This window comes from Kryptolebias marmoratus, linkage group LG8, assembly GCF_001649575.2.
Source record: "Kryptolebias marmoratus isolate JLee-2015 linkage group LG8, ASM164957v2, whole genome shotgun sequence".
Lineage (NCBI taxonomy): Eukaryota > Metazoa > Chordata > Actinopteri > Cyprinodontiformes > Rivulidae > Kryptolebias > Kryptolebias marmoratus.
Window position 1 is genome coordinate 21,609,048 of NC_051437.1, and position 25,877 is coordinate 21,634,924.

The 25,877-nt window shown below is 38.6% G+C and overlaps 4 protein-coding genes across 5 annotated transcripts; 2 read left to right on the forward strand and 2 right to left on the reverse strand.

Moving 5' to 3' along the window:
• Positions 1-77: 77 nt before the first annotated feature.
• On the reverse strand, positions 78-16,735 carry ppih (peptidylprolyl isomerase H (cyclophilin H)). Its single transcript, XM_017417544.3, has 10 exons — positions 16,568-16,735; positions 7,427-7,491; positions 7,306-7,329; positions 6,367-6,411; positions 2,961-3,003; positions 2,358-2,450; positions 2,088-2,175; positions 1,967-2,007; positions 441-531; positions 78-148 (listed from the first exon to the last, which is right to left on the reverse strand). The coding sequence occupies exons 1-9, from the start codon at positions 16,631-16,633 to the stop codon at positions 463-465; spliced, it is 534 nt and encodes a 177-aa protein (XP_017273033.1). The 5' UTR covers positions 16,634-16,735; the 3' UTR covers positions 78-148; positions 441-462.
• si:dkeyp-100a1.6 (probable G-protein coupled receptor 160) lies at positions 10,355-13,620 on the forward strand. Its single transcript, XM_017417543.3, has 2 exons — positions 10,355-10,509; positions 12,020-13,620. The coding sequence occupies exon 2, from the start codon at positions 12,074-12,076 to the stop codon at positions 13,175-13,177; it is 1,104 nt and encodes a 367-aa protein (XP_017273032.1). The 5' UTR covers positions 10,355-10,509; positions 12,020-12,073; the 3' UTR covers positions 13,178-13,620.
• A 754-nt stretch (positions 16,736-17,489) lies between the features above and the next one.
• On the reverse strand, positions 17,490-20,459 carry taf10 (TAF10 RNA polymerase II, TATA box binding protein (TBP)-associated factor). 2 transcript variants are annotated; one of them, XM_017417606.3, is made up of 5 exons: positions 20,091-20,459; positions 19,446-19,603; positions 18,660-18,724; positions 17,931-18,045; positions 17,490-17,795 (listed from the first exon to the last, which is right to left on the reverse strand). In XM_017417606.3, exons 1-5 carry the CDS (start codon positions 20,221-20,223, stop codon positions 17,706-17,708), a joined length of 561 nt encoding a protein of 186 aa, XP_017273095.1. In that variant the 5' UTR covers positions 20,224-20,459; the 3' UTR covers positions 17,490-17,705. The 2 variants fall into 2 exon arrangements, with proteins under 2 accessions (XP_017273095.1, XP_017273094.1); XM_017417605.3 differs by having other exon boundaries at positions 20,085-20,455.
• A 69-nt stretch (positions 20,460-20,528) lies between these two features.
• zgc:154075 (uncharacterized protein LOC556929 homolog) lies at positions 20,529-25,848 on the forward strand. The gene is made up of 14 exons (XM_017417607.3): positions 20,529-21,123; positions 21,657-21,765; positions 22,546-22,630; positions 22,717-22,790; positions 22,921-22,980; positions 23,101-23,208; positions 23,589-23,645; positions 23,977-24,107; positions 24,346-24,400; positions 24,481-24,573; positions 24,673-24,807; positions 25,128-25,229; positions 25,319-25,480; positions 25,571-25,848. Exons 1-14 carry the CDS (start codon positions 21,110-21,112, stop codon positions 25,715-25,717), a joined length of 1,332 nt encoding a protein of 443 aa, XP_017273096.1. The 5' UTR covers positions 20,529-21,109; the 3' UTR covers positions 25,718-25,848.
• The last annotated feature ends 29 nt before the right edge of the window (positions 25,849-25,877 follow it).

Here is a 25,877-nt window from a genome sequence, read left to right on the forward strand (position 1 = left end):
CACTACAATATATCTGTCAGAAAGCTTTTACACATAAGTGTGATGTATTTTTGAACTTCTCAGACCAAAAACACCAATTGAAAAGTAAAAAAATGAACAATTTATTGAGATTTCATTTACAGTGTGAACGCCAACATTTTTCTTCAACCTATAGGGGGAAAAAACAACAAATCAGTCTGAAATCTGAATACAGGAAAACACCAAACAAAACAGTAATCAGCATTAGGTCTAACCAAACTGTTTTAAAAACATCTATTTATAGTCTGTTAGTAACAAAAGTTGATTATGACGCTCTGAGAGTTGGTGACTAAAAACTGAAAGCAGCCTCATTGATAAACAGTCTGTCGACTTGCTGTACGGGAAAAACAGGAAATGATATAAACTGATCTCTGCTGACGGGTCTGAAGTAACATGTAGGAGAGAAGCTGTGTTTTACTGACACGCAGCGTGGAGTCAGCTGGATCACATCTCTCCACACTGAGCGATGACGATGGGCAGCTTGGGTTTGTTGTTGGGTCCCGTAGGAACATTCTGTTCAAAGAGAGGAGCACAAACGTACCGATTCATTGTTTTGATCAATCAGCTACATTTTCATACATTGATAGTGTCTCATGGTGGTTCAGCTCTGTCATGTCTTCATTTTTGGCATTTCACACATCCCACTAACGCACATCAAAAGTGCATCAGGCCAATTATTTTTTTAAATAAAAGCTAAATAAGACTGTAGAAAAAGCATTTGATGAACCACAATCAGCCAAAGTTGCTGCAGTGAAATAAAAACTACAGATAGTGTATTTTTTAAATAAGAATAAGAAAAGATTCTTGTAGTTCGACAGGACCTTAATGATGGGGTTTACTTACTTTTTCCACAAATTTGTTTGTGTTAAATAAATGATCACACACTGTAACATGTTGTACGTTGCTCATCTGTGCTGTTCGTGTCATTCTAAGACTGGGTAAGAACCAAAGAACTTTATTTTTATGTCTCACTGAACACAAGTGTTTCTATTTTCCCATCAGAACTGTATCTAAATAAAGTTTTAAAAAATGACAGCTGAGAAAAAAGCACAATTTTTCAAAAATCTGGAGCCAGAGATATTAGCCCAAAACTTGTCATATCTTGGCACGGTGCCCTTACAAACTCAGGAAACAGGACCAGTGGAGGACAAAAAAAAAAGCTGATGAGACTACAAAGCTGCAGGGGACAAACATCATCTACAATGAGTATTTAAAAAAAATAATTCATTAATATAGAAGGAAAAAAAGAGGCCAAGGAACACTCATCTTTCAGGATCAACAAGATTCATCATCATTGAGATAATCCATCTTGTTAGTCATGTTCACCTCGTAACTCTTTATGAGTCATCTTACTCGAGGAAAAAAAAAAGAAAAAAAGAAAAGTATTATTTTATGCCACCTTGTAATGCCTGAAAGAGTCATAGTTCAGTGTGAAGTGGCTCAACCAGAAAGACAGAAAAGGACTGTTCAAGGACTGGAATGAGAATGTGTGAAAAGCAGCCAGTGTTCCGGGAAACGTGTTCAAAGACCTTCAAAAAAAATTAAAAAAAGGTTGGAGAACAGTAACACTTTACATTATTATCTAAAAAAAATAGAACAAATACAAAACAAAACGTGGGCTGGCTCAAAGGATTTGGACTAAATAATAAACCTGATAAAAACAAAAAAAAACTGCTTGTTTTCCTGCATAAAATCTGATGAAGCAGCGTGTACAATAAGCAGGAGCTGAGACAGAAACAACATTAATGAAGAGCCTGTCCAATTTTTTGCTGAGTTTTTTCAATTTGCCATCTTTTTGAATTTTTTATTTTTTTTTAAAAGGAACGCTCACCTTGAGTTTCCACATATTTGGTTAAATTACAGATCTGTGTAAAAATCTACCAATTTATTCCTGACAAAAAAGAAAAAAAAAAAACAAGAAAAATTAAATCACTGAAATAAATTTTACCTCTATTTTCCTCATGATTAGCAGGCCGTCAACCACTTTCCCTGAAACAGAAAAGAACGTGGCAATTTAACTCAAATTAAGATAGAGCGCAGGTAAAAAGTGAAATTATTGATGTATTTACCAAAAACAACATGCTTCCCGTCTAACCAATCACATTTTGTGCAGGTGATAAAAAACTGGCAACCATTTGTTCCCGGTCCGCTGTTCGCCTGCAACAGAAAGACACGCAGAGGAAGAGTCAACTCACTTAAAATGTATCCAGAAATTAAATCGTCTGTCGAGGTTGCAATAAGGTTGTGATCTTTTAATAACCTATTTTATATTGCATGCAAAGTGATTTTTTTCCCACTATTTTTATTTCTACAATAAGAGCAAGATTCTTCACACAAACCATTGATAGGAGACCAGGTGCAGAATGCTTCATTTTGAAGTTTTCATCTGCAAATGGACCTCTGTAGATGCTGCAGATACCAGTCCCATCACCCTGAAGACAAATAAGACTCAGTGAAGGAAAACAGAGTAGTTCACTTTACAGCCACTAGAGGGAGACAAAACACCATGTCACCATAGAAGGAAGCAGTCACTTTTTTTTTTTTTACTTTCAAGACTAGAGTATATTTAATTTATTACAGACAAGAACAATAGATAGTTTATTGTATTTTATACAATTAAGTGTATATGTGTGTGTTAAAAAAACTGAGTCACAGTGGCTCCGTTCCTGATATAAAATGACAAATTCCATTTAAAAAAAAAAGGTTGAGTTACTTTTCTGTTGTGTCAAACATAGCTCATAACTCATTACTGAACAAACCAGCTTCAGTACACTGCACAAATACCTTAATCTTAGAAAAACAATTCCAAAAATTCTTTCAGGCTTGATGACAGCAGAATGTAAAAGACCATGAGCAGGACGTGTTTACTGAAGCATTAATCCAACAGAGAAACAACACGTGTCAAAAAGCTAAAATATGGGATTCATAATTCATGTACTTACATTCACAAAGTCTCCTCCTTGTATCATGAAGTCTTTGATCACCCTGGAAATAAAAGGAAACAGAAATAAGGTGACGCTTTAAATGTGTAAAAAGAAAAACCCTTTGTCCGTGGAGTCTGTTCAGACACGCCAACACAGCAGCTGTGTGTTTTCACCTTTATTTGTTGCTCACTGTCCAAACTGTTCCCTTAAATCAACTTTAATCATTTGCTTAAGGCAATAAAAAAAGAGTGAAGTTAAATAGCTCTTTACAGATACTAATAAATCATATGACGACTTGATCATGTCTTGATTACAAAGCTCACATGAATAGAACAGTGCGTACTGAACACACTCTCCTAATATCATGCATTACAAACACACAAAATAACTAAATGTGTACAAAGTATATTATATTCTTCCAATCCAATCCAACTTTATTTGCAAAGCACTTTAAAACACCACAGCGGACCGAGGTGTTGATCGACTTCCGCTTCAGCGTTTCAGGCTCTTGGGCTCCAACACGAAGCAGAAACTGGATGTTTGTTTTCAAAAGAAACTTGATTTTTGAACAATCTTTCAATCTAACCTTCACATACCACATACCTACACACTGACAGCAAACCAAACCTTTCTTGTCTGCAGGTTTAACTGTTAACAAAACTGGCGTTCATACCTGAGGTGATGCAAACGGATCACATATCAGTTCCTCAAAGCCACAGCCCTTTTACTCAGAATATTCCACGGACAGAAAGCTGCTCACCAACTTCTGCTTTAACCTTTCAGGTTGAGTTTTTTTTGGGGGGGGGACTAACACGAAGCGCAAACCTGATTTTCTATGTTCTTAAAAAAAAATTGATTTTAACCAAGTTAAAAAAAAGAGAGAGAAAAGGAGCAGAGGCAGAGTCGGCCATTTTCTTTATGGTTTTCATCTAATGCAAACCTCTGTAGAAATGAAAGCTTTTAAATATTCAAAAACTATTTGTAAATAAATGCCTCATCTTTTTTTATGGCTTGCACTTGCCTAGTGCTTTATCTAGTCCAAGGACCCAAAAGCGCTTCACACTACAGTCATTCACACATTGATGGTGGTGAGCTACATTGTAGCCACAGCTGCCCTGGGGCAGAATGACAGAAGTGAGGCTGCCATCACACCGGCGCCACCGAGCCACCAGTAGGCAAGGCGAGTGAAGTGTCTTGCCCAAGGACACAACGGCTGAGACTGACAGAGTGGGGGGCTCGAACCACCAACCCTCCGGTTACAGGATGAACCCTTACCTCCTGAGCCACTGCCACAATAATAATAATAAAATAATGCAATTTATTCATTGCATTATGTTTCACTTCCTCACATGGGAACTGTAAACAGTAATACCAGGAGTGAATTATTTACTCAGGTTTAGTTTTTCACACGTGGCCTTCTGCAGGATCTTTCTGGATACAAGAGGCTGAAATGATATTATAAACTGGAGATGATGGGATTTAAAGTCTGCCCAGTTTCCCACTCAGAAACATTATTATCAAACCGTAGCATTTTGCAAACAAGTGAAGCTCTGCTCCTCTCTTTTAAAACACTCCTTTTATAAAAAAAAAAGCCCTTTTACTGACTTGCTGCTAATTAAACCAGTTCACTCCTAAATGCTTTTCCAGCAGCTTCCTATTCGTATCACTTACTTTTACAGCCTTTTGTTGTCTGAAGCAACACTTTTTAGATGTGTTGCAGCCATAAGAATCTAAATTACCCGAATTGTTCCAAAGAAAATTGACATTTTCTTTGACATTTAATGTGGCTACGGTGTTTCTGAGAATTGCAAATCAGTGGCTTCTATCTTTATTTATATTACACATCATCCCAACCTTTTCAGAGTTGGGGTTGTATCTTCCACCTGAGTCTGCTCTGCACATACAGTCACATCCTGGTGAAATGCATGCCCATCCCCCTTCATTGTGAGGTCACACACATCAGGAAATAATGGGGAAGAAAGAAAAATAAAACATCCCTGGTGCTTATCGGGTCTTTGTCAGTCATTTTCTTGGAAATATTGTCAAAATGCATGACAGAGCAAACAAATGGTCTCCCACGTGACTTTAATATATCATGACAAAAAAAAAAAAAAAAAAAAAGGAATCATGACTGCAAAATGTCCGGGTCACGAAGCTGCAAAACAAGCCCAGCAAATCTTGAAAAGCTGTGCTTGACAGCGGGTTTAAGGTTTCTATGCTGATAATCTTTATTTGTCTTGTGCCAAAACACACAAAACTTCATGCTAATCTTTTTACTGTCAAGTTTTGTTTGTTTTTTGTTTTTTTTTGTTCTTCTTTGAGAGGAAGCATTGATCCAAACGAGCCGTACTTGTTCAGCAGCTTATTCATCTCCATTATCATTCATTTTAACATTTAATGTTCTAAGGTTTGGAGAACCAGTATTCTGTAAAATAAACGGCACAAACCTGACAGAACGCTTCCTAGAAAACCCACCCCTTGGAACAACTGCCCTAAATATTTTCTACTACTGAATAAAAGTACCATGTAATTGTAGACTTCAAATTATTAGAAAAAAAGGCCTTATAACCCTTCCCAGAATGCCTGGCAGCATCATCTCTGCATCCACCTTCTACAGCGTATCCTTTGTGGAGCAACAGATACAGGAGGGAAACTCAAGACATCCCGCTCTGCAGCTGCTCCTGGAGGTTCTCAAAGCATTCCCAGAATATAGAATCCTTCCAGGAAGTTCTGGGTCTGCGCCGGGGTCTACTTCCAGCGGGACATGCCTGGAAAATCTCCACAGGGAGGCGAGGACGAGGACCCGATCCGATCCATCTCGCTCTCTTTTCTACCAGCACTCATGAACAAGACTCCCAGAATCCTGAACTCCTCTGCTTGATGCAGAGACTCACCTGTGACCCAGAGCGAGCATTTCTGACAGCAACAATTGCTTCTTAATACCTCACTCATTAGCATGCTTTCATAAATATTCCACTTGTCGTTAATCAGTTAACCAACTGTATTTGATGTAAAGCACTTGGCTGCTACTCACCCTTCCAATTCGAGTGGCTTTGAAGCACCGCTTCAGCAATGTGGACTAATCTTTGTTCCATAAATACTGGCGTAATGTAATGTCAAAGGGTTGCTTATCTTCGGTTGTCTTTGCCCATTTTTATTGATACCTTGTGGGTTTCGTTTGGTGTCGCTATGTCCCGATGAATAAAAACTTGTTTTAAATCTCTGAAAATGAACTCAGAACTGAGAGCGGCTCTACCTGTCGGTTCACGCTTCAGTTATTAAGACGTTTCTTTAGACTTCTTTAGTTCATTTCATCACAGTGCAGGTTAACAGAATGGAAAAAACCAACAGATAATAGTGTGGCTTTGTGGCTCTCTTTTCAAGAACAGAACGTATGCAGCATTAGTCGGCCATGTTGTTTTACCTGTGGAAAGTACAGCCTTTGTAACCAATGGGAACTCCATCCTTCCTTAAAGGCAAAAGTCAAAGACAGAAAAAAAATGTTAGCTTCACAGATAAATTCTTTACAACAAAAACCTTTTTACTTAATCCCCATGTTTGTATTTAGATCTATTATAGAGAAAATGGGCCATTCTAAATAAAAATAGAGTATCTGCAATTTTTGCAAAAATGCTGCTGTATGACTCCTGAAATTTGATGAAAAACATAAAACTAAATGCTTTATAATAGCAGCAAAAAGGTTAGCTAATGACTAAAAGGAGCAAAAGGCTGACTAAAATAAGAAAAACAATAATTCTTTCATTTTTACCTAGCTTTTTACTTTTAAACTAAAAGCATTAGACAAAAACAGAGGACATATGTTTCAAAGAGAAGAAGGTTTTTGACGGAATTTGATAGATCTCAGTGCATTTCTATGGGGAAAATATTTGTAAAAAAAAAAAAAAAAAAAGAAAGTTAAATATTTTTAAAAAGTATAAAAAGTCACAGCAAACATCGTCAGAATGAGCTGAACGTTCTGAACGTTCTGACAGCTTAAATAGGACAAAGTATGCAGGAGTGCATGAGATCACGCTGATATTTGACATGTTTGCGTGTGAGGTGATTAATATTTCCACTCATAGCAAACATTACATTAATTGTAAACACATTAATCCATTTTCTCTCCATGCAGGGTCGGGAGGAGCCGGTGCTTAACCCCAGCCGACACTGTGCCTGGACAGGTTGCAAGTTCATCATGACCCAATTAATTAATTATGCCTTTACCCTGTTAAACAAACTCATAATCTCTCCATGTTTGGCTAACGTGCAAACAATTATCAACATGTGTCACTGTGAGACATGGTTGGCCAACAGGAATTGCCACAAGGTATTCCTGTAACAAAGGAAAGATGCATCATCCTACCTGAACTCTCCTGTGCAGAACTGCCTGTAAGAGAGAAAAATATGTGATATATTTAAAAACTGCTTCCTCGTTCACACACGTCCTTTGAACACGGCTGCTTGTGATGCAGACGCAGTCTTACCTGAAATTCTCGGCTGACTTTGGAACCACGTCAGCAAACAGCTCCATCTTCATCCGTCCAACATCCTGGTAGACGAGACAAAAATCAGGACTTTTCAAGAAAAAACGGCTCAATGAAAGATGTTTTAAGGCAAAACTATTTAAAAAACTTGTTTTACCCATCTTTGTTTTTTCAAACCATTTTCACTTTCTTAATTTTTCTAAACGTATTCTCAGTTTACAATGTGATTTTTAGGCCCGAGCAGCGACAGCGCTGCGAAGGCCTATTGGATCTGCTATGTTTCTTATTATTATTAGGCCCGAGCAGCGACAGCGCTGCGAAGGCCTATTGGATCTGCTATGTTTCTTATTATTATTAGGCCCGAGCAGCTTTAATTAATGATTGCATTTTGAAAATGTGTATGCTAATTTATCTCTGCATCCTTGCATTTTCTCCCCCTTATTGCTGCTTCTGCGTCTCCGTTTTGCATTTTTAAAAGTATTCTCGCTTATCGACACGAATAATGGACCCGTTTACTAATCAGACTATGACAGCTTCTGGTTTTTTTGTTTTTTATGAAAAACTAATTATAGGTGCAACAAGGAAACAAAACTTATAGGCAAATAAGCCAGAGAAACATGGGTGGAGAGAAAATACTGAAATTAATAAACATGAATCAAACAGTACAATGCACTGCAGGAAAATAAATATAATGAAAATAAATAACGTACAGGAAAAAGTAAAGAAATAAAACAGTTAAAAGAATATTACAGTATTTTTCTTAATTTTGGCTGTTTTAGATCTCAATAAAAAAAGTTCTTGTGTCCAACAAATCTATCAGATTAAATAATAATAATAATTTTAACTAACTTCACTAAAACGAAACTAACCAGATATAACTGATAAACTTCCTTTGTCCTGGTTTCTGAAAATATTGGGGTTTTTTCTGATATTGTTTACCAAAAAGGGAAAATGTGTGCTATGGAAGGAATGACTGAAACAGAATTACAATCGTCTAATAAAACACATTCCAGCAAAATGCAAATGGGGCCGAATGCAAACCGAAGCGCAGTGAAACAAAAGAGGTCTGTGAACAACTGTTTACATTAAATAGTTATGATACAGTTCGACATGCCAAAAAACAGGTAAGACAGCTTTTCCAGTTTGCACTTCTAAAGAAACCGATACTTAAGACTTTTTGAAACTGAGAAGGATAACTGGTGTTTGTTTCATTAATGATATGAGGGCTGGGTTTTTTTCTTCTTTCATAACAAAATAAATTCTTCTCATTTTGTTTATTCGTGGAAGAACAATAAAAGGTGAGAAGACGCATTGCTTGCGATTAGGTGACATGGGGAACAGGCTCGTCTAACAATGGATTCCAACTCCAGGAAATCCACCACGAACAGCCAACACGCGTCTGAAGTCCCCCGTGGAGACACACAGCTCGGTGCAAAGTTACAGCCACTTTAACAGCTCTTTAAACCACCTCAGTGTGGAGAAACTCTTCAGTTCTGACTGGACTGATGAGCTAAGGGCTAGTCCAAGTGGACAAAACATCAGTCAAAATAAATAGTCTATGGTCATTTGCCAACACCATAATGACAGCAGCAGCTAGCTGTAGAACTTTCTGTACACTGTAAGTTACTCCTAATGCTAAATTTACAGTTATGGATACATTTATAATTAAAGGCCTAGCAGTCCTTAAAAGAACGCGTATGCACCGTCTTGATGCAACATTGCAATCAACATTGTGATCTTACCTGATCGTGCTTGGAGCATGTGTTGTGAAGGACTCTCAGCTACTCGAACACCGAATTTCAGCTCAATGTTTGTAAAACTCACAGAGTTGTAGCCATTTTCGTGTAGACTAAGGCTAATTAGCTGTGGCGACCATCTTGAAATGGTCAGAATCCAAAAGTTACTCGGCTGTAAATGTACAGCCAATAATTACTTTGGGAGTTTCACTGAAACCCATCCAGTAGTTTATGAGATCGTTTGTTAAAATACAAACAAACAAACAGGGTTGAGTCCAGGCTTCCTGCCAAGGTTTTAGGCAAAAAAAGTTGCACTATGTGTTGCACTTGAACTTTGTGGTGAGGACAATGCCCAGCTATTGGCACATCGACTGGCAGCTCGATGTCCGTAAAACTGGCTGGGCTGGCTACATCCATTTTGAGTTTGAAAAATAGCTTTGCTGTGACGGCCATCTTGAATCAGGTTGACTCCAAATGGTAAACGGATGTAGATGTCAACCCAGTAAATTCTTTCTGAAAGTTTCATTAACATCCGCTCAGTGAATCAAGATATTCTGCTAAAAAATGCAAACAAACAGAACATTATCCCCCGTTCGCCTTCTGCAGCGGGCGATAAAAAGCTGTTTGCATGACCCGTACATAATTTCGAAACTCGAGTCATTTTAAATAGACAGTAATCCATTTTTGTCTCTACCACAAAACTAATATCCTTTTCTCCAAACTAAAGTTGTCCCAAGAGCTGTCTGCAACAGGCATTACTGCTCTTAACCTTTTCACCAAAGTTAACTTCAAACGGTCTGAACTACACCTTTGATTACTGAATACAAACTACGCCAGACAACAAACAAAGGCAAAACTGTGAGCTAGAGTTGTTTTTCTGAGAAGTTTTAAGCGTGCATCATTCAGCATAGGTATCATTTTTCTGAGAAACATGGTGAAACCATATACCGACATGATGCAGACAAACAAAACCCTGTAGAGGGCGAGGCTACACCCACACCTATTCTCAGAAAAGGCTTCTTTTTTTCACCTGTTGTTGTTGTCTATTGCAGGACATGCAAATTAATAAAAGGAAGTTGCCTTTCGGACGTGTGGTTATGAAAACAAACAGATTTCCTTGAACACATGAAAAGGTGTGTCTGACAAAATTGACCATTCAAAGTGAAAAGGTGGAGCCTTAAAAAGGGGCGGGATATAAGAAAGGTGCTCCACCTGAACGCAGCCCACAGTCTTGCAGATGAAAGCATGAACTACGTTTCGTTGGACCAGAAGATCTACTATAACTGACGGGACCAGGACAACGGGAAGCAGAGAGCCGCTGTTGTGGAAGTAACACGATTTTGCGTGGTAAGATAACACCTATTAGAATTAGATAAACTATTACTGATGTTTGAAATCGTTTGAAATTAAAAGGGTTGTTGATGGCATGAGCTGAAAGCTTCAGTATATCTGTGGAAACGAGTATTTGCATCAAAAGTCAGATAATGATAGCGATCATCACAACTGCTGCTCGATGGTCAAATGAAAATTACCTTTTAAAAAAATCATTCTAAATGTATTTTTTTTTGCGCTGACAGTGTGTGACGTTAAGTGCTTTTGCAAATGCATGAAAATTTAAGTGAGTGTTTAAACTGTTTTTGACAAGTTAAGAGTTTTTTAGGTCCACTCTTAGCTAAATATTCTGGAAAAAACTCAGTTGTAAAGTTTATTTACCTGTTCTTTTCCAGCAATGGAGGAAAAATCGTAGTTAAAAAGTGAAAAACAGAGAGAAATTTGTTTAAAAAAAAATTAAATTAACAGTCGGAGACAAAATAAATGTCAGAAAATTAGGTCTTAAACAGAGTTCTGAGAAGAATCAATAGTTCCTGCAGATTTGAAGCCTGTTTAATTTCTCCAAACTCCAAAACAAGGCAATTTAGTTTTTGTTTTAAGCTGTGAAGAAAAGCAGACAAGCTCTAGTTAAATTATTTCAGGGCCTGAAATTATTTTTATGTAAATGTTTTAAACAGAAACACGTCAGAATGCAAAGCTATATAGTCATCTGATTTGAATGTGTAGCCAAATGAAAGAAATTCAGATTAAATGGAAGGCTTGGTGAGAGCTTAAACAGGTTTTCATAAAGTAAGGGTTAGGTCAAATTCACATAAATAGGTGTCAAGATTTCCGCTCAACAGTTAAATATAACTGCAAGATTTTACATGAAATGAAACACAGTCAAACATTAACTTCATTTGCAGAGATAAACACCAGTAAATTATGGGTTTGGCGGAGAACCTAACGTGCTGCTTTCCTTCATTAGTCTTTTTTATGTGCGAGTTGTGCACGTACAAAGCATGAGTGATTTCTACTTTGTATAGATACAAGATCGTACAGGATGTATACTTTAATCTCCAGATTATGTTGGAAACGACTCTTTTCACACCTTCAGCGACCTCATTACCTACAGCAGTTGCACAATCTTCAAGCCTTGAGGCGACAAAAGCGGCAAATCACAGATCTGAAATAATAATCTGTAAATACGATGTGATTCTAATGACAGCAATGTTGATCCTTTATCCATAAGAAAAATAAAAGTCTGCATGTCTGATCCATATTCATGAAGCGACAATGTGAAACAACGGCCTTATTTGCATCGTAATTGCATTTCTCTCTCATCGTGTCAACACATGTAGGACTTTTTACATTAGTGATTTTATTCAGAGTTCTTTCTGCTTTACAGCAGGATCTTGAGTTTATGGCAAAATGCAAAATGATTTTATTTCCTTTTTGAATTAAAAGAGTTTTTGAGTAAAGTTAAACTAGACGCATTTGCTTTTAATGAAATGATCTGATAACGTTTTCCTTGCTGTTTTTGCAGGATTCTCTGCAGTATTTCTTTTACTCCGTCTTCAGATTGGTTCTGTCAACATAAATGCTGCCAGCCTTGCCAGTGTCTTCGGAGTACAGCCAAACTGTAAAGATGCTGGCTGTCCTGGAGCAGTGGGAGAGCGCTTCTGGCCTTCACATAAACAACAATGAGAAGTATTTCTGGCTCTTATTTATCAAGTTGGCCCTGGATGTAGCCGTCTTCTACGCATGCAGCCCAAAACGGTACATCTTTTTTTTCAGCGTGTGCAGCCTGTCCATCGTACTGGCCGACTTCCTTCTTACTTTTTTTATGGGAATCGTCTGGTTTCTCGGAGCTGAGGGACCGTCAACCTGTTTCCTCCTGGGCAGAGCTTCAGCAGTGTATGGCGTGATCCCACTCCCCATGATGTTCCTGGGTTTCTTAGACTACTGTTTACAGGACACCTGTTTGGGCAACCGCTCGGTGCTTTGCAAGCTGCTCAAGAACGCGATCTTGACAGTGCTGGTATGGATGGCAGCTTTTGCTTACTCTTTTGGCTTCTTTCACTCAGAGCTGGCACAACTGGATACCATGTCAGGGACCAAGGCAATGGTCTGTAAGGTGGAAAAGTCGACAGCGGTCACGGTCATCATTTTGGGACTTTTTTCCGTAACTTTTCTGTCAATGCTGCCATTTTGCTCCGGGATTTCTCAGTGGGTCAAAGAGGCTGACCAGATCTATGAAACTCTGGAGGAAAAGCAGAAAATGACAAGTGACCTGCCCTTTACTTCAACCTGGAGTCCCAACTTCGAAACAACCAGCAAAGAGGAGAAACCTCTGGAGAAGAAAGTCTGTTTGCGGCCCCCGCTGTGGTTCAGTCTCATGCTGGGTTTTCTGATCTTCTGGATGCCGTATCTTGTCGTGACCGTATCCTGTTTGCTCTGCGGCTTTGCTGTGCCGGCCCACATCTCTGTCAACCTTCTGTGGCTGGAGTGCACCAACAGTTTCCTGGCTGGACTGACCTTCTGGGTAAAGAGCAAGATTAGGGGCCCGTACGTTCACCTGCCAGACAATGTGTGCTCATGGCAGATTTACTGGCATTTGAGCAAAGGCACAATACAGCCTGATGTTCCTATAGCTGTGCTCAATCCAACAAAAACAAACAGAAATGCTTTACTCTTTGTGTAAGACAACAAATATGCCATATCACTTGACATGACCGCCTCCACCAAGAGTTAAGGTATGAGTGTAGCCTTAATAAAAATCAGCCAACGGCTGTAAATAGATTACCTTTGTAAAAAAATTACTGACTCATAACTCATTTTACAAATCATTTGTCACTCTGGAACGGGGAACGCTGCAGCTGAAAATGGACTTGGGACTCTTTATAGAGCTTTACAGAAACAAGGAGTTTCAAAGCTTAAATTTTATGGTTGTCTAAAGAGAAATGTTGGACTTGTAGATCGGTGTGCATGTTGCAGGACTATTTAAGCTTGGGGAAAATGGTGATGGAATGACATTCATTCTTGTTTTGTTGTTGTTTTCAATTAGCGCAGATGTGTTTCTGCGCCAATCTTTTTATTTACAGATTTATACATAAAAAAATATATATATTAAAATGATCCCTAATGTTTGTGTGTTTTTATTCTCTATACCTTGCTCTTTCTTAAGTGTTGAACAATTCGAAGAGGTTCAAAGTTCAGTTTTGACCATAATAAACAGCTCTGCAGCTTCTTTAGGCCCAAATTATGACTGTAAAGACAGGTCAACCTCCTATAACAGGTAATATTAAGAGTTTTTAGTTATTGCCTGTTGATTTTTGTACAAAAGACATCTTTATTTCCTTTTTTTCCTTCCAAAACCGGCTGGGAAAAAACATTACACTTTGGTAACATTACAGATCTGTTTCTGGGCTAATCTTGCCGCTTTTTCAGAGGAGAATAGTTAACTTGCTATTAAACTGTCACACACACACACACGTGCACCACTTAATCATTAAATACAAGTCAAACGTTATACACAGATAAGCTGGACTGTTTACAGTTATAAGGGTAATAAAAACATTAAACAACAGACACTGTAACAGAAGATCAAGGTCATTTTTCAAAGGTGGAACACAGTTTGTTTCGTGTCATTCCTTAAAGGAATGCATATCACCCGCCACCTTTCATGCCAGAGTTTCAGACTAAGATCATTTACTGTTAAGACATGACAGACCTGAAACTGTTTGGGTTAAACCTTGAAAACACCATTTGGCGTAATCTCATGAAATATTGCAGGAAGTCATGCTCAGAGGTATGTGTTTAGGATGACTCTCAGCTACTACCACATCATATTTTAGCTCAGTATCTGGTAAAATGACTGAACTATAGCTAATTTTGTCATTTCAAAGGCCAGTTGTGCCACAGGTGCATTTTGGTAACAAACAGACACAAACCAAAACATTATCGTTCTCCTTAAGTAGGCTAGTTTATTTTTGCCCTACCCTTTGGATGAGCTTGAAGCAAGCTTTTGGTTATTAAATCATTAAATAAACATAATAACAAGTTAACAAATAAATTTTCTTGATCTGATCATTTTCATGGAGTTCTACGCAAAAGCGTAACCAAAAGTAGAAACACTGGAAAAGCAAAACCAAACTAACCATAATCCTAACAAAACACACGAAGAGTAGATTGAAATATATCAGATCAAAACAAAGAAAATTCTAATTAACACTGGTTTTTAGAAAACCTTTTAGGCACTTTTTCTTTCGGCTTTTCCCTTTGCGTTAGCGCCACAGCGAGTCGTCCTCCATCTAACTCTGTCTTCTATGTCCACTCACTCCAACTACCTCCATGTCCTCTCGAACTGCATCTATGTGTCTCCTGTTTGTCTTTTTCCTGGCAGCTGCATCTCCAATATACCCACTGTCCCTCCTCTGCATGTCCAAACCATCCTTGTCCCTCCCAAGGAGAACCTCGGCATCTTCAGCTCTGCCACCTCCTGTTCTGTCTCCAGTCTTTTTGTCTCCAAACCATACAACACAGCTGCTCTCACCACTGCCTTGTAAACCTTTCCTTTGACCTTTGCTGCCAGCCTTTTATCACAAATCCCTCCTGAAACTTTTCTCCATCCACTCCATCCTGCCTGGTCTCTCTTCTTCGCCTCTCTTCCTGGACAGTGGACCGTAAGTACTTGAAGTTCTGCACCTTTGTGACCTCTGCTCCTTGGAGCCTCACTGCTCCACCCAATGACGTATATACTATACTATACTATACTATACTATACTATACTATACTATACTATACTACTATATTATATAAGCCATTGGCTCCACCTGCCTCTCCAACAGCAGCACAATTATCCGCCAGTGCGGTGCCAAAAAGTGATTCTCTGCCAAGAACTGATCGGGTGAGATTGGGCGCGCCCCCGCGAAGGAGCGCGCTGCGGGACTGCGCTCAGCCTGCTTCAGTGTCTGGTCGAGTCTTTTCGAAGGTTTTTCTCGGTCGTTTAGTTGTTTTAGACAAATTATGTAAACACCAAAAACACACATATAGTTTATTAGCCAAGATTACAACAAAGGTTCTTCTCGTTTACCCTTTTCTCTCTCTAAGACTTGCGATGTTCTTTTCACGGGTTATCGGCACTAAGCTTGTTTAAATTTCGAACAACTGTGTGGTTACTGAACTGTGATGGAGTTAGTTGGAGGAAAGTTACATCCATCACAGTTCAGTAACCACACAGTTGTTCGAAATTTAAACAAGCTTAGTGCCGATAACCCGTGAAAAGAACATTTTTATTGCTATATTCCCGTTAGGAATTGAAGTGATCAGATATTTATGATAAACGATAAAACACGAGAATGACTCTCACGGGGAAACATCGCAAGTCTTAGAGAGAGAAAAGGGTAAACGAGAAGAACCTTTGTTGTAATCTTGGCTAATAAACTATATGTGTGTTTTTGGTGTTTACATAATTTGTCTAAAACAACTAAACGACCGAGAAAAACCTTCGAAAAGACTCGACCAGACACTGAAGCAGGCTGAGCGCAGTCCCGCAGCGCNTGAATTCATTCAGTCTCACACTTAAAAACTACCAAAAATGGCCCAAAATAGGTGTTTTTTACTGCCAAAAAGTGATTCTGGGACATTTCATGTCCAATGACAAACTGTTTCTGCCTGAAAATACTTTATTACACTAAGAGGGATTATATTACGTAGATATAGCTGAATTCATTCAGTCTCACACTTAAAAGCTCCCTCTTAGTGTAATAAAGTATTTTCAGGCAGAAACAGTTTGTGGCAGAGAATCACTTTTTGGCACCACACCGGCATCCTGTTTGTCAACAGTCGGTCGTTCTTCGACCGATCCAGTCGCTTGTATGAACTCGCATATTTGTTTTGAAAGTGAGAACGACAATGAAACGTAAATTTAGCGCTTGTTTAATCTCATAAATGAAGTTTACACTAAAATATAGTAGTTAAAAAATAGTCAGCTCTGTACGTTATTGCAAACTATTCGAAAGCACGACGTTGTGTTTGCCGTTAAAAACTGACCGCTTTAGCGGGGAAATAAAACAGTTTTTTTTCCACTTACCTGCCCTCCGATGGTAATGTCGAAAAACACAATCGGGTTATTGGGATTTGTTGCCTGAACAGACATTGTGACGCTTTTCTCGACTCTTTTTATATAACAAACAATATATACCGTTTAGCGATTTACACGCGAATCATTTGAACGTACGGAGCATGCGCAGATGGAACTTACGGTGGCTCGCGAGAGACAAGCTACGAGTTGCGATAAGGGACAAAGCTTCTGGGTGGCCAAAACGCGCAACTGAATTTTACACACTCCGTTTAAAATAAGAAATCACGTTTCCGTTCGGGTATTTTCTAGCGATCAAATTCTACCTTAGGTAATTCATTAAAAAAAGTGAATGACAAGCCAGTTATCATTTAGATGACTTATGGATTTTACAGCTTTTTAAAAAGATTTTAAAAATGGTGTCTTACTTGTAGTTTAGTAAGTTGTATAGCAAATGATGTGCTGAAAATAACAGCTCCATATCACTGCAGTTTAGTACATGCTTATAATTTTGCCATTTGAGACCTTTTTTCCCCAAACAGGTATAATTTGAAAAACTAAAAATGTTTCGGTCTTTTGTGTGTGCTTCAGTCACATTTGAAATAAAAATTCTAAATAGCAAAATTATTGCTCAAAAAATGCTTATAGTTTCGAATGAAATATTAAATTTTGCCTGACAGCGTGAAAGGAAATCAGTATGATAATCAGATTTTGTAATATTATGCGGTAATCAGACCACAAAATAACACGGATAATAAAATAAAGCGAAAGGGCATGCCGATACAGGGACTGAATTCTCGCAAAAAATAAATGAAATTTGTAGAACCACAAGGAATACATGGTCCCGTATCTAAAACAAACTAAAATATTTTTTTGTCTCCATCCAGAAAAAAAGTGCTAAAACTTTTACAACAAAGTGCATAAAAAAACGTAATGCAATGCCACAAAAAAACGTAATGTGGTAAAGATTTTATTTTCATGACAAACAAAATTCCACAGTTTAACTAAACGCAAACATAGTTCCACAAAAAATATCAAACTGCAAAGTGAAAATGGATTTTTCAAATTATGGTTGAAAAACATTTAATAAAAGGTGGCGACAGACTCAGACGGGGAGCTTGTTACTCGCAAAATCCTTGAAGAAATGGTTTCAGGTGAAGTAATATGGTTTCTTGACATTCACACCATACTCGGAAAGAGCAAGAGTCAGGTCCTCCATCGTCAGAGTGTACTTCTTGTCCTACAAATGAAGATCAAAATGGAAAAAAAAAAAAAAACAGACATTCTTGAGAACAAAGATTAAATCTCTTCAAAGCAGCAGATAACTTCCTCTGTCAGTAAAACTCACGCAGAAGACAAGCAGAAGTTATCTCACCTTTGTCTTACTTCTGGAGCTTCCTGAGGCCGTTCCCTTCATTTTGCAGTACTGAAGCGCATCGTTTGCAATGTCTGAGATAAACTTCTGAGATGCAAGGGAGATCAGACGGATTCTGAAAAAAAAGAATTGTTGTTTTATGGCTTTATCTCATCTTTAAAGGAAACTATCAAATAAAATTCGATAGTCTTTTAGACCTAATTGTTACAAACTTTCACATTAAAGGTCACTGTGGTCAGAAGTCTGCCTGTAAATATTCAGTTTTATTAAATCAAAAACAAAAGTTAAAAAAAAAAGTCATGAGCACTTATCCTCACTGTCAAAACAATATTAAAAACAGTAATGTGAGACAGAACGTCTGAAAACAAATATAATCAATAATCAAATTCATATAGTACTTTTGACTCATGTTCTCTTTTGGCAAATGAATTACACACAAAGTAAGAATGTTGGACAGTAGAGATTTTGTAACCATGAATGTGAATGTGCACAAACAGAGCAATTACACTTGATAGACAATAAGAAAGGCAAGAACAAAAACAATCTCAAGTTCCACTTTGTTCCCCACACTTCTTTTTATTTAGCAGCACATTATCTGCTTCCTATAATTAACTGCAATGTTTTAGAAAGGGCTATAAAATGTTTATTAGGACTAAGACTGGTCTGACATCTGAATTACTGTGGGTGTAACTTGTCCAGCACACAATAGCCATCACATTTCATACTTACATCCTTGGATCAGAAGCTTCAAAGCCCGCCCTGTTGAGGTAGTAGCCTGTAACTGCATCAGGAATCTGAAAAGAAAAGAAAAACAAAAGAAACATATTCATAAAATTTTTAAATTAGAAGAAAATAAAAAATGAAGTAATATTTTGTCTGACCACCTTTAGCCCGTTTTACTCCATGTATTCCTTTTCAGTAATTTTATGCAGTGTCACAACATTAATTTACAGCAATAGTTACACTAATATTTACCAAGATATTGCAGTAATGATAAAAGTCAAAGCAGTTTATAAGGTTTTCTCAGGTCACCAAAAATCAGTTTTAATTTATTTTCTTCATCGACCATATTGCTTCCTTGGATATGATGTTTCATCACTGGAACTAGTTCTTCAACTGTTAACTTAATTTTAATTTCAGCGATCTCCTTAGTTGTTTGGTTGATGCAGGCAGATCATGTGACCCTTCTGGGACAGAGTAATATATTTTCAGTGACCACAGGATGTGCCCTCCAAATGAAGTTGTATAAATGTAAATCAGTTCAAGCTAAAGAACTTGTCACCATCTAAACCACATTATTCACTAGTTTTTTGTTGTTTGTTTTTTTTCAATGGGAGGGTCTTGCCTATTTGCATAGTTGATCCCTGGTGGTGATTTTTCTTTAACTAAGATGTGTGTATTGTAAGTGTCATTACTGAATGCTGCTACTCACTGACAATCACCCCAAAGAAGACGGCTGTACTGATCTTTAGGATGATGTGTCTCCATCACTGAGCTCACGTGGTTAAGGCTTACCGTGGGAGTGTAATCCTCCAGCTGCATGAGGAAATCTGCCAGAGGTGTGGTCGAGATGGCAGGCTTTATGTCTCCGTTGGTGATTCCGCCAGGAACGTAAACGCCATTGGAAACTGATGAGTCTGTCGATGGCGTCGCCACAGCAGCCGAGGCTCCGGCTGTGAATTGATTCGTCCAGGTTTCATTAGCAGAGACGCATACAAACATAAATAATTTAATTAAAGCAACTTGGAGTTCGCGTCACAGGGTTTGTTGCAGAAAAGCAAATTTTGCAACACTTGTTCCAAGAAGGGTTTTTACATGGTTGCTGCTCGAATTAAAGATTTAGCAGCTCAAAATGGTTTGCTAAATGTATCTGTTATTGTTTACGAGTAACAATGTTACTACCAAGGTAAGGGTAAGGTTTTGTGGTTAAGACAGATTTATTTATTTATTTTTTGACAGTGAATGATTTGCAGCCAGGTTAACAAATCTTTCAAGTACGGGATATATAATTGAGAAGGCATAAAAATACGACCCTTCCAAAGAATTCCAAACGCAAATGTGAGACGAACGCCAAGTTACGTGTTGAGTACAAGAAGTTTAAGCTAACAGTGTATCTTAGCACAACAGATATTAGCCACAGCCACAAAATGTTACCATTACTCGTAGCCGAAGGGATGCTGCTGACGTTGGTTGCCGCATTATCATTCGCGATGCAGTTACTTGAAGTTGAAGACGTCGTGGAAGGAACTCCTGTTGTGACAGACTGGTTTACGTTGTCTATATTCATGTTCATGTTAGCTAACGCGCTAACCCCAGCAGGCTAACTCGGAAAAGCGTCCAGAAATACAAAACACCGCGAGTTCCTGCTGTGTAGCTGTGAAACCTGCCCTTTGTTGAGCGTTACGTGACGGTAAAAAAGCTAGGTTATCACTTTGAACAAGTTAAAATCACATAATCTAGCTAGTGTGAAATTTATCTGCAGCTGTCGTACATCAGAAAGCTGAGATCATGCTAGTTAGCCCCCCGTCACGTGACCATCAGCGAGAATTTTAAGGAATAGGGTCGAAGCGAGGCCGAACTCATCCGAAGTCCGCAGGAAGTCGCGTTTGTGGTTGTTTGGTCATTTGATTATCTTAACTTTCTGTGGACATTTATTTGATTTAGAGGTGTCCTTAAAAAAAAGGTAAACAATCATTATAGTATTCAAACAAAAAAATAAAATGTTTATTATTAATACACGCAATATGAGAGCCTAATAGGTTTGATATATATGACAATGTAAAACACAAGACACAGAAATGTGTCAAAAACGTAATTTAAAAGGTATCTCTATTAAAGCGTGTATAGGAGTCTGATAACCCTTTGTTTCTTTTTACGGGGACACGTCTTTGTATTTGAGATTAGTTTTTTGTTTTGATTTTTTTACCCCCTCCAAATTGTCGTATTTTAATAGTACGACACGGTAATTTACGAGGCATCATGAATGCGGCAGAGGTTCTTGTCGGCACTGTAGGTGGCGTCGTGAAACAGAGGGATGTTTTGTTATACGTTTCGTTGATGATTGTTTTGTAAGAAGAAGCCGATTGTTTTGTAAGAAGAAGCCGCCTGATCTCACGTCCTTCTACTTTGGAAAAAACGTGGATCAACACGGAGGAGGAACAGTGGGTTCTGACAGTCGTATGGGACAAAACAGGTAGCAATAACAGCTTTTTCAATGTAATTTACCAGAAGTACTGATAACCACCATAGCATGTAACCTTTTTACTTCTCTTTATCTGTGTATGTCAGACGGCTACTCTTTAGTTATCTTGCATATGACAGGTAACCCAAACAATTTTACTTCATATTATAGTTTCTCAAAGCGGGACTGGTGAGATTCGGGCGAGTTTAGGTCTTCAGATTTTGGGTCCGCTCCTTTTATTTGTCGCCGGTGTACACCAGCAGGAATCGAGGACAAACTGAAGAAGTAGTGTGCCTTCAAATGAAGAGAAACTAACCTTTTCTCTGCAGAGCCACACATTCTATTACATTACCTAATTCTGTTTTTACTTGTTGCTTTTCAAAGAAGCGACACCGTTACGTGTGTGTGGCCTGGGCGGGCGTACGCCGCTCTCGCCGCTGAATCGACGTTTAAACGCTGCCAGTAGCCGGGCGATATGCCGCCGTATAAATGGGGCGCACCCGACGTGTCTTAGGCGTGTTAACACGGCTTGCTCTGTGTCAAAGTTCGCAGGTAGGCAGAATGACTTCACCTGTCTGCGTGATCGTGGTGGGAGCTGGTTGTCGAGGGGAGAACTACTCCCAATTTGCATCTGTTCATCCTAAACGCATGAAGGTGAGGAGAGGCTCATGTCAGAGTGTTGGCAGCTGACATTTTGTCATTGCTTTACTTTTAAAAATATCTCCATGTAAAGTTAAAGTTAAAGTACCACTGATTGTCATACACCTGAGTGTGTGAAATTTGTTCTCCGCATTTGACCCATCCCCTGAGGGAGCGGTGAGCAGCAGCGGTGCCGCGCTCGGGAATCATTTGGTGATCTAACCCCCCCAATTCCAACCCTTAATGCTGCGTGTCAAGCAGGGTGGCAATGGGTCCCATTTTTACAGTCTTTGGTATGACCCGGCCGGGGATTGAACCCACAACCTCCCAGTTTCAGGGCAGACACTCTACCACTAGGCCACTGATCAATGTAGTGAGTTGTAATGCCTCACAAAATTGATGCATCTATTACACAGGTAGATCTCAGTAAATTAGAATCACAGAAAAGTTCGTTTATTTCAATGATTCAATTCAAAAAGTGCAAACTCTTCACACCCAAAGTGACATATTTCAAGAGTAATTTTCTCAAGAATCTATGTTACACAAGACTGATATTAGAAAAAAAGATTTTGAATCCAGAAATGTTGCCCTCCAGTAAAATATGGCCATGTTCTGCACAGATATATGCAGTCAACACTATCTTTTGCTCGAATTATTGCATCAATGTGGTGTGGCATGAAAGCCCAGGTTGTAGCTTTGGTATTACTCTGTGTAATGAATCGTGTAATGAATGGCTGAAATAAATTACATTTTCCGATGATATTCTAATTTACTGACATGTACCTATATTTTCAGGTCGTTGCTGTAGCTGATCCAAGAAAGTTTGCTCGCACCAAGCTGCAACAGCAACACAATATCGATGATAAAAACGTCTTTGAAGGTGAGCATTAAACCAAACTGTATGTAAAAGGATTTTACATTCTAACAGAAACTCTACCAATAAATCCTCTTTTTTTTCCTAAACAGACTGGCAGAGCATAGCTGAAAGGGAAAAGTTTGCAGATGCCGTGTTAATTTGCACCCCGGACCGTGTTCATAAGGTAAACATATCTATAAAGAACATTTATTTCTGCTTTTGGTTTGACATGTTTGACTCAGTGTTTCAGAGTATTTGGAAATATTCTTTCCTCAGTGGTTAATGGTTTAAGTAAGCTGGTTTCTGTTCCCCAGGATCCGGCTGTGGCCTTTGCAAACAAGGGCTACCACATTCTCCTGGAGAAACCAATGGCAGTGAGTGTTTGGAAATTACTCCATATATTATGTCTGTTTCTGAATTCATATTAAACATAAAGTTTAAAAATCTCAGTTTTAATGTAACTGATGCTCAGCAATGCGCCTGCATGTCCTCAGACTACTGCAGAGGAGTGCACGGCGATCGTGGAGGCTTGTACAAAAAATGGCGTCATGCTGTCTGTGGGTCACGTTCTCCGGTACGACCCAGTTATTCACAAGATAAAGGTAAATATTTGAATATTTTGTTCTTTTTTACAACATAAAAGCCTTGGCTTATAAAGTGTTAAACTTGTATCAATTAATCTTTTGTAATTATTAGTAAAGATATAAATAAAAAAGACAATTTTTGTTATTATTATGAGGCATTTAGCTCAGACAAACCATTTAATTTTATTTTGAGATCCTATTAAAATAAAAAATACTTCAACTAGTGATTTTAAGGACCTATTAGTACCACATTTGATTTGAAGAGTGCATAGAGTTTTCTAGACTTTTTTCAGTTTAGTTTATGAACAATTCTCATGGTAGGTAAAGCTTTTAATCCAGTTTACAATTTTGCTAATTTTTGTTCATTATTAATCAGAATTGACTTTTTCTTCGTCTAGGAGCTCATAGATGCCGGAGTGATTGGTGATGTGATCCATATCCAGCACCTGGAGCCGGTAAGAATGCAAAAAAAGCTGAAACTGATCCATCTGCTTCATCATCAAATACACGTTATAATGATTAGATCATTAGTTTTGTCTTCAGTTCGATCGATTCAGTTTATTTATGTTGCGCCAAGTTACAACAGAAGTCGTCTCAGGGCACTGTACAAAAACATTCACATACATTATAAAGGCCTCTTGTTTACAATGATACAAAAATAATAACTTTAAATATAATTTGGAGTGCATTAAGATTGTTTAGTTTTTAATGTTCATTGAAAACTATTAATGCCATTTAAGCCATCTTCCACTGAGCATTTAAAAAAGCATCAAATGTTTGTTCCAGGTCGGGTTTTATCATTTTGCTCATTCATTTGTTCGAGGAAACTGGAGCAACGAAGCAAAGAGCTCCTTTGCCCTGCTTGCAAAATCTTGCCACGACATCGACCTAATACATCACTGGGCCGGACCTCGCAGGTAAACATCAGACAATTAATGATCCTCCAGGCTCGGGGAGTGTGCAGTCGGCTCCTAAATAAAGTCATGGAAGTGTTGGCTCGTCAGTTAGGGTTATCATCTGCACAAATTATTTTTGGACACCTCAACCCAGTTAACATTTAAAGAATCTAAACCACTCTCACCTCGGTGTTGTTAAAGCTGGAGTGTATGTTTTGTTTCCTGAAAAGTAAATCATTAAAGTTTTGTGCTTTTGTAGATGTGTTAAAGTGTCATCATTCGGATCTGTCAGCCACTTCCAAAAAGAAAAGAAGGTACGTATTCTCCTGCCAGTGACAAAGCTGAGTTTTAGTTGGTTTTTGTTATTTTTCGGAGCCTAACGAATTGTTTTTAGCCAACAGGTGCTGGAGATTGCTGCCTTGATTGTTCAATAGAAAGACAGTGCCCTTACTCAGCATGCAAAATCTACCTAGATCAAGTGAAACGAGTAAATATCATTATTTTTACAAATATCTGACTTTATTATCAGTGAAAAGAACCCTTTAGCTTCCAGTACATGTTCTGAAATGCCATGTTTGTGTGCTAGGGTCACACTGGATGGCCAGTTTCAGTCATTTGCCCAAACTCATTACCGGACATCGAATCAGTGACGGAGGCCCTGAGGGCTGGACCGTATGGCCGCTGCGTCTACGAGTGTGACAACGATGTCTGCAGCAACCAGGTCTGAAAACTCCTAACACAGTGCTGCACCTGTTTAACTGCTAACTTGCATGCTTGTACTTTACTGTCTTCAGTGGAAAGCAAAGTTAAAAAATGCTAAATAAATGCTGTCAGTTTTAAACTATTCTCAGACATAAAAATAAACAATGTCAGGACAAAGGCCTGGGTTATCTGACTGCTTCCAGTTTTGCCATTTACATGTTGGTAATCTCTCTCTCCAGCTAATAATTCACAGGCACGAGAAGCAAATAAACACACACATCCACAGTAAGAAGTCCATCACTTCAACTTGTCTTCCTGATTATCTGTTTGTTTTCGCAGGTTGTCAACATGGAGTTTGAAGGAGGGCTAACAGCAGCCTTCTCTATGGTGGCTTTCACAGAGAAGCTGTGCAACCGGAAAACAAACATTTATGGCAGCAAGGTACGATTCCAGTTCAGTTTTTGAAAAAGAAAAAAGGGCCAGGTTTATACTGTTTCTTGTATTTTTTTAAACGAACCTTGTCTTCGCAGGGAGAGCTGTCCTATGACGAAAATGAGATCCGTGTGTTTGACTTTCTGACCCAAAAAGCCACAAGGCACACAGCGAGCAGTGACGCCCCCAGACACTTTGGCATGAGTGGACACGGTGGGGCAGACTACCACCTCATGAACGCCTTCATTTCCGCTGTGGAAGTGAGTGCATGCAGATATGTCAAAAATCTCTTATTTGATGTCTAACTTTTTGAAGGCAGTTAAAAGTGTTTATCTGCGCTTTGTGTGCAGAACAACGATCCGTCCCTGATTCGATCAGGACCTGAGGAGACCCTGGTGAGCCATCTGCTCGTGTTTGAAGCAGAGCGATCGCGGGTGGAGAACAGGGTGGTGTACTGTGGGGACAGCAGTTGGAGCAAGAAGACAACAGAACATTAATGTTTGTTGTAACTACAAAAAATTCAAACTGGTAAACTGTAGAATGATTCAAATCAAATGGACCTGAAGATAAATGTGTGTGAATATTATTCACTGCTCATCATAAAGACATTCTGGAATCACTATCTGAATAAGTATTTGATTTTTGTCTGTACCAGTG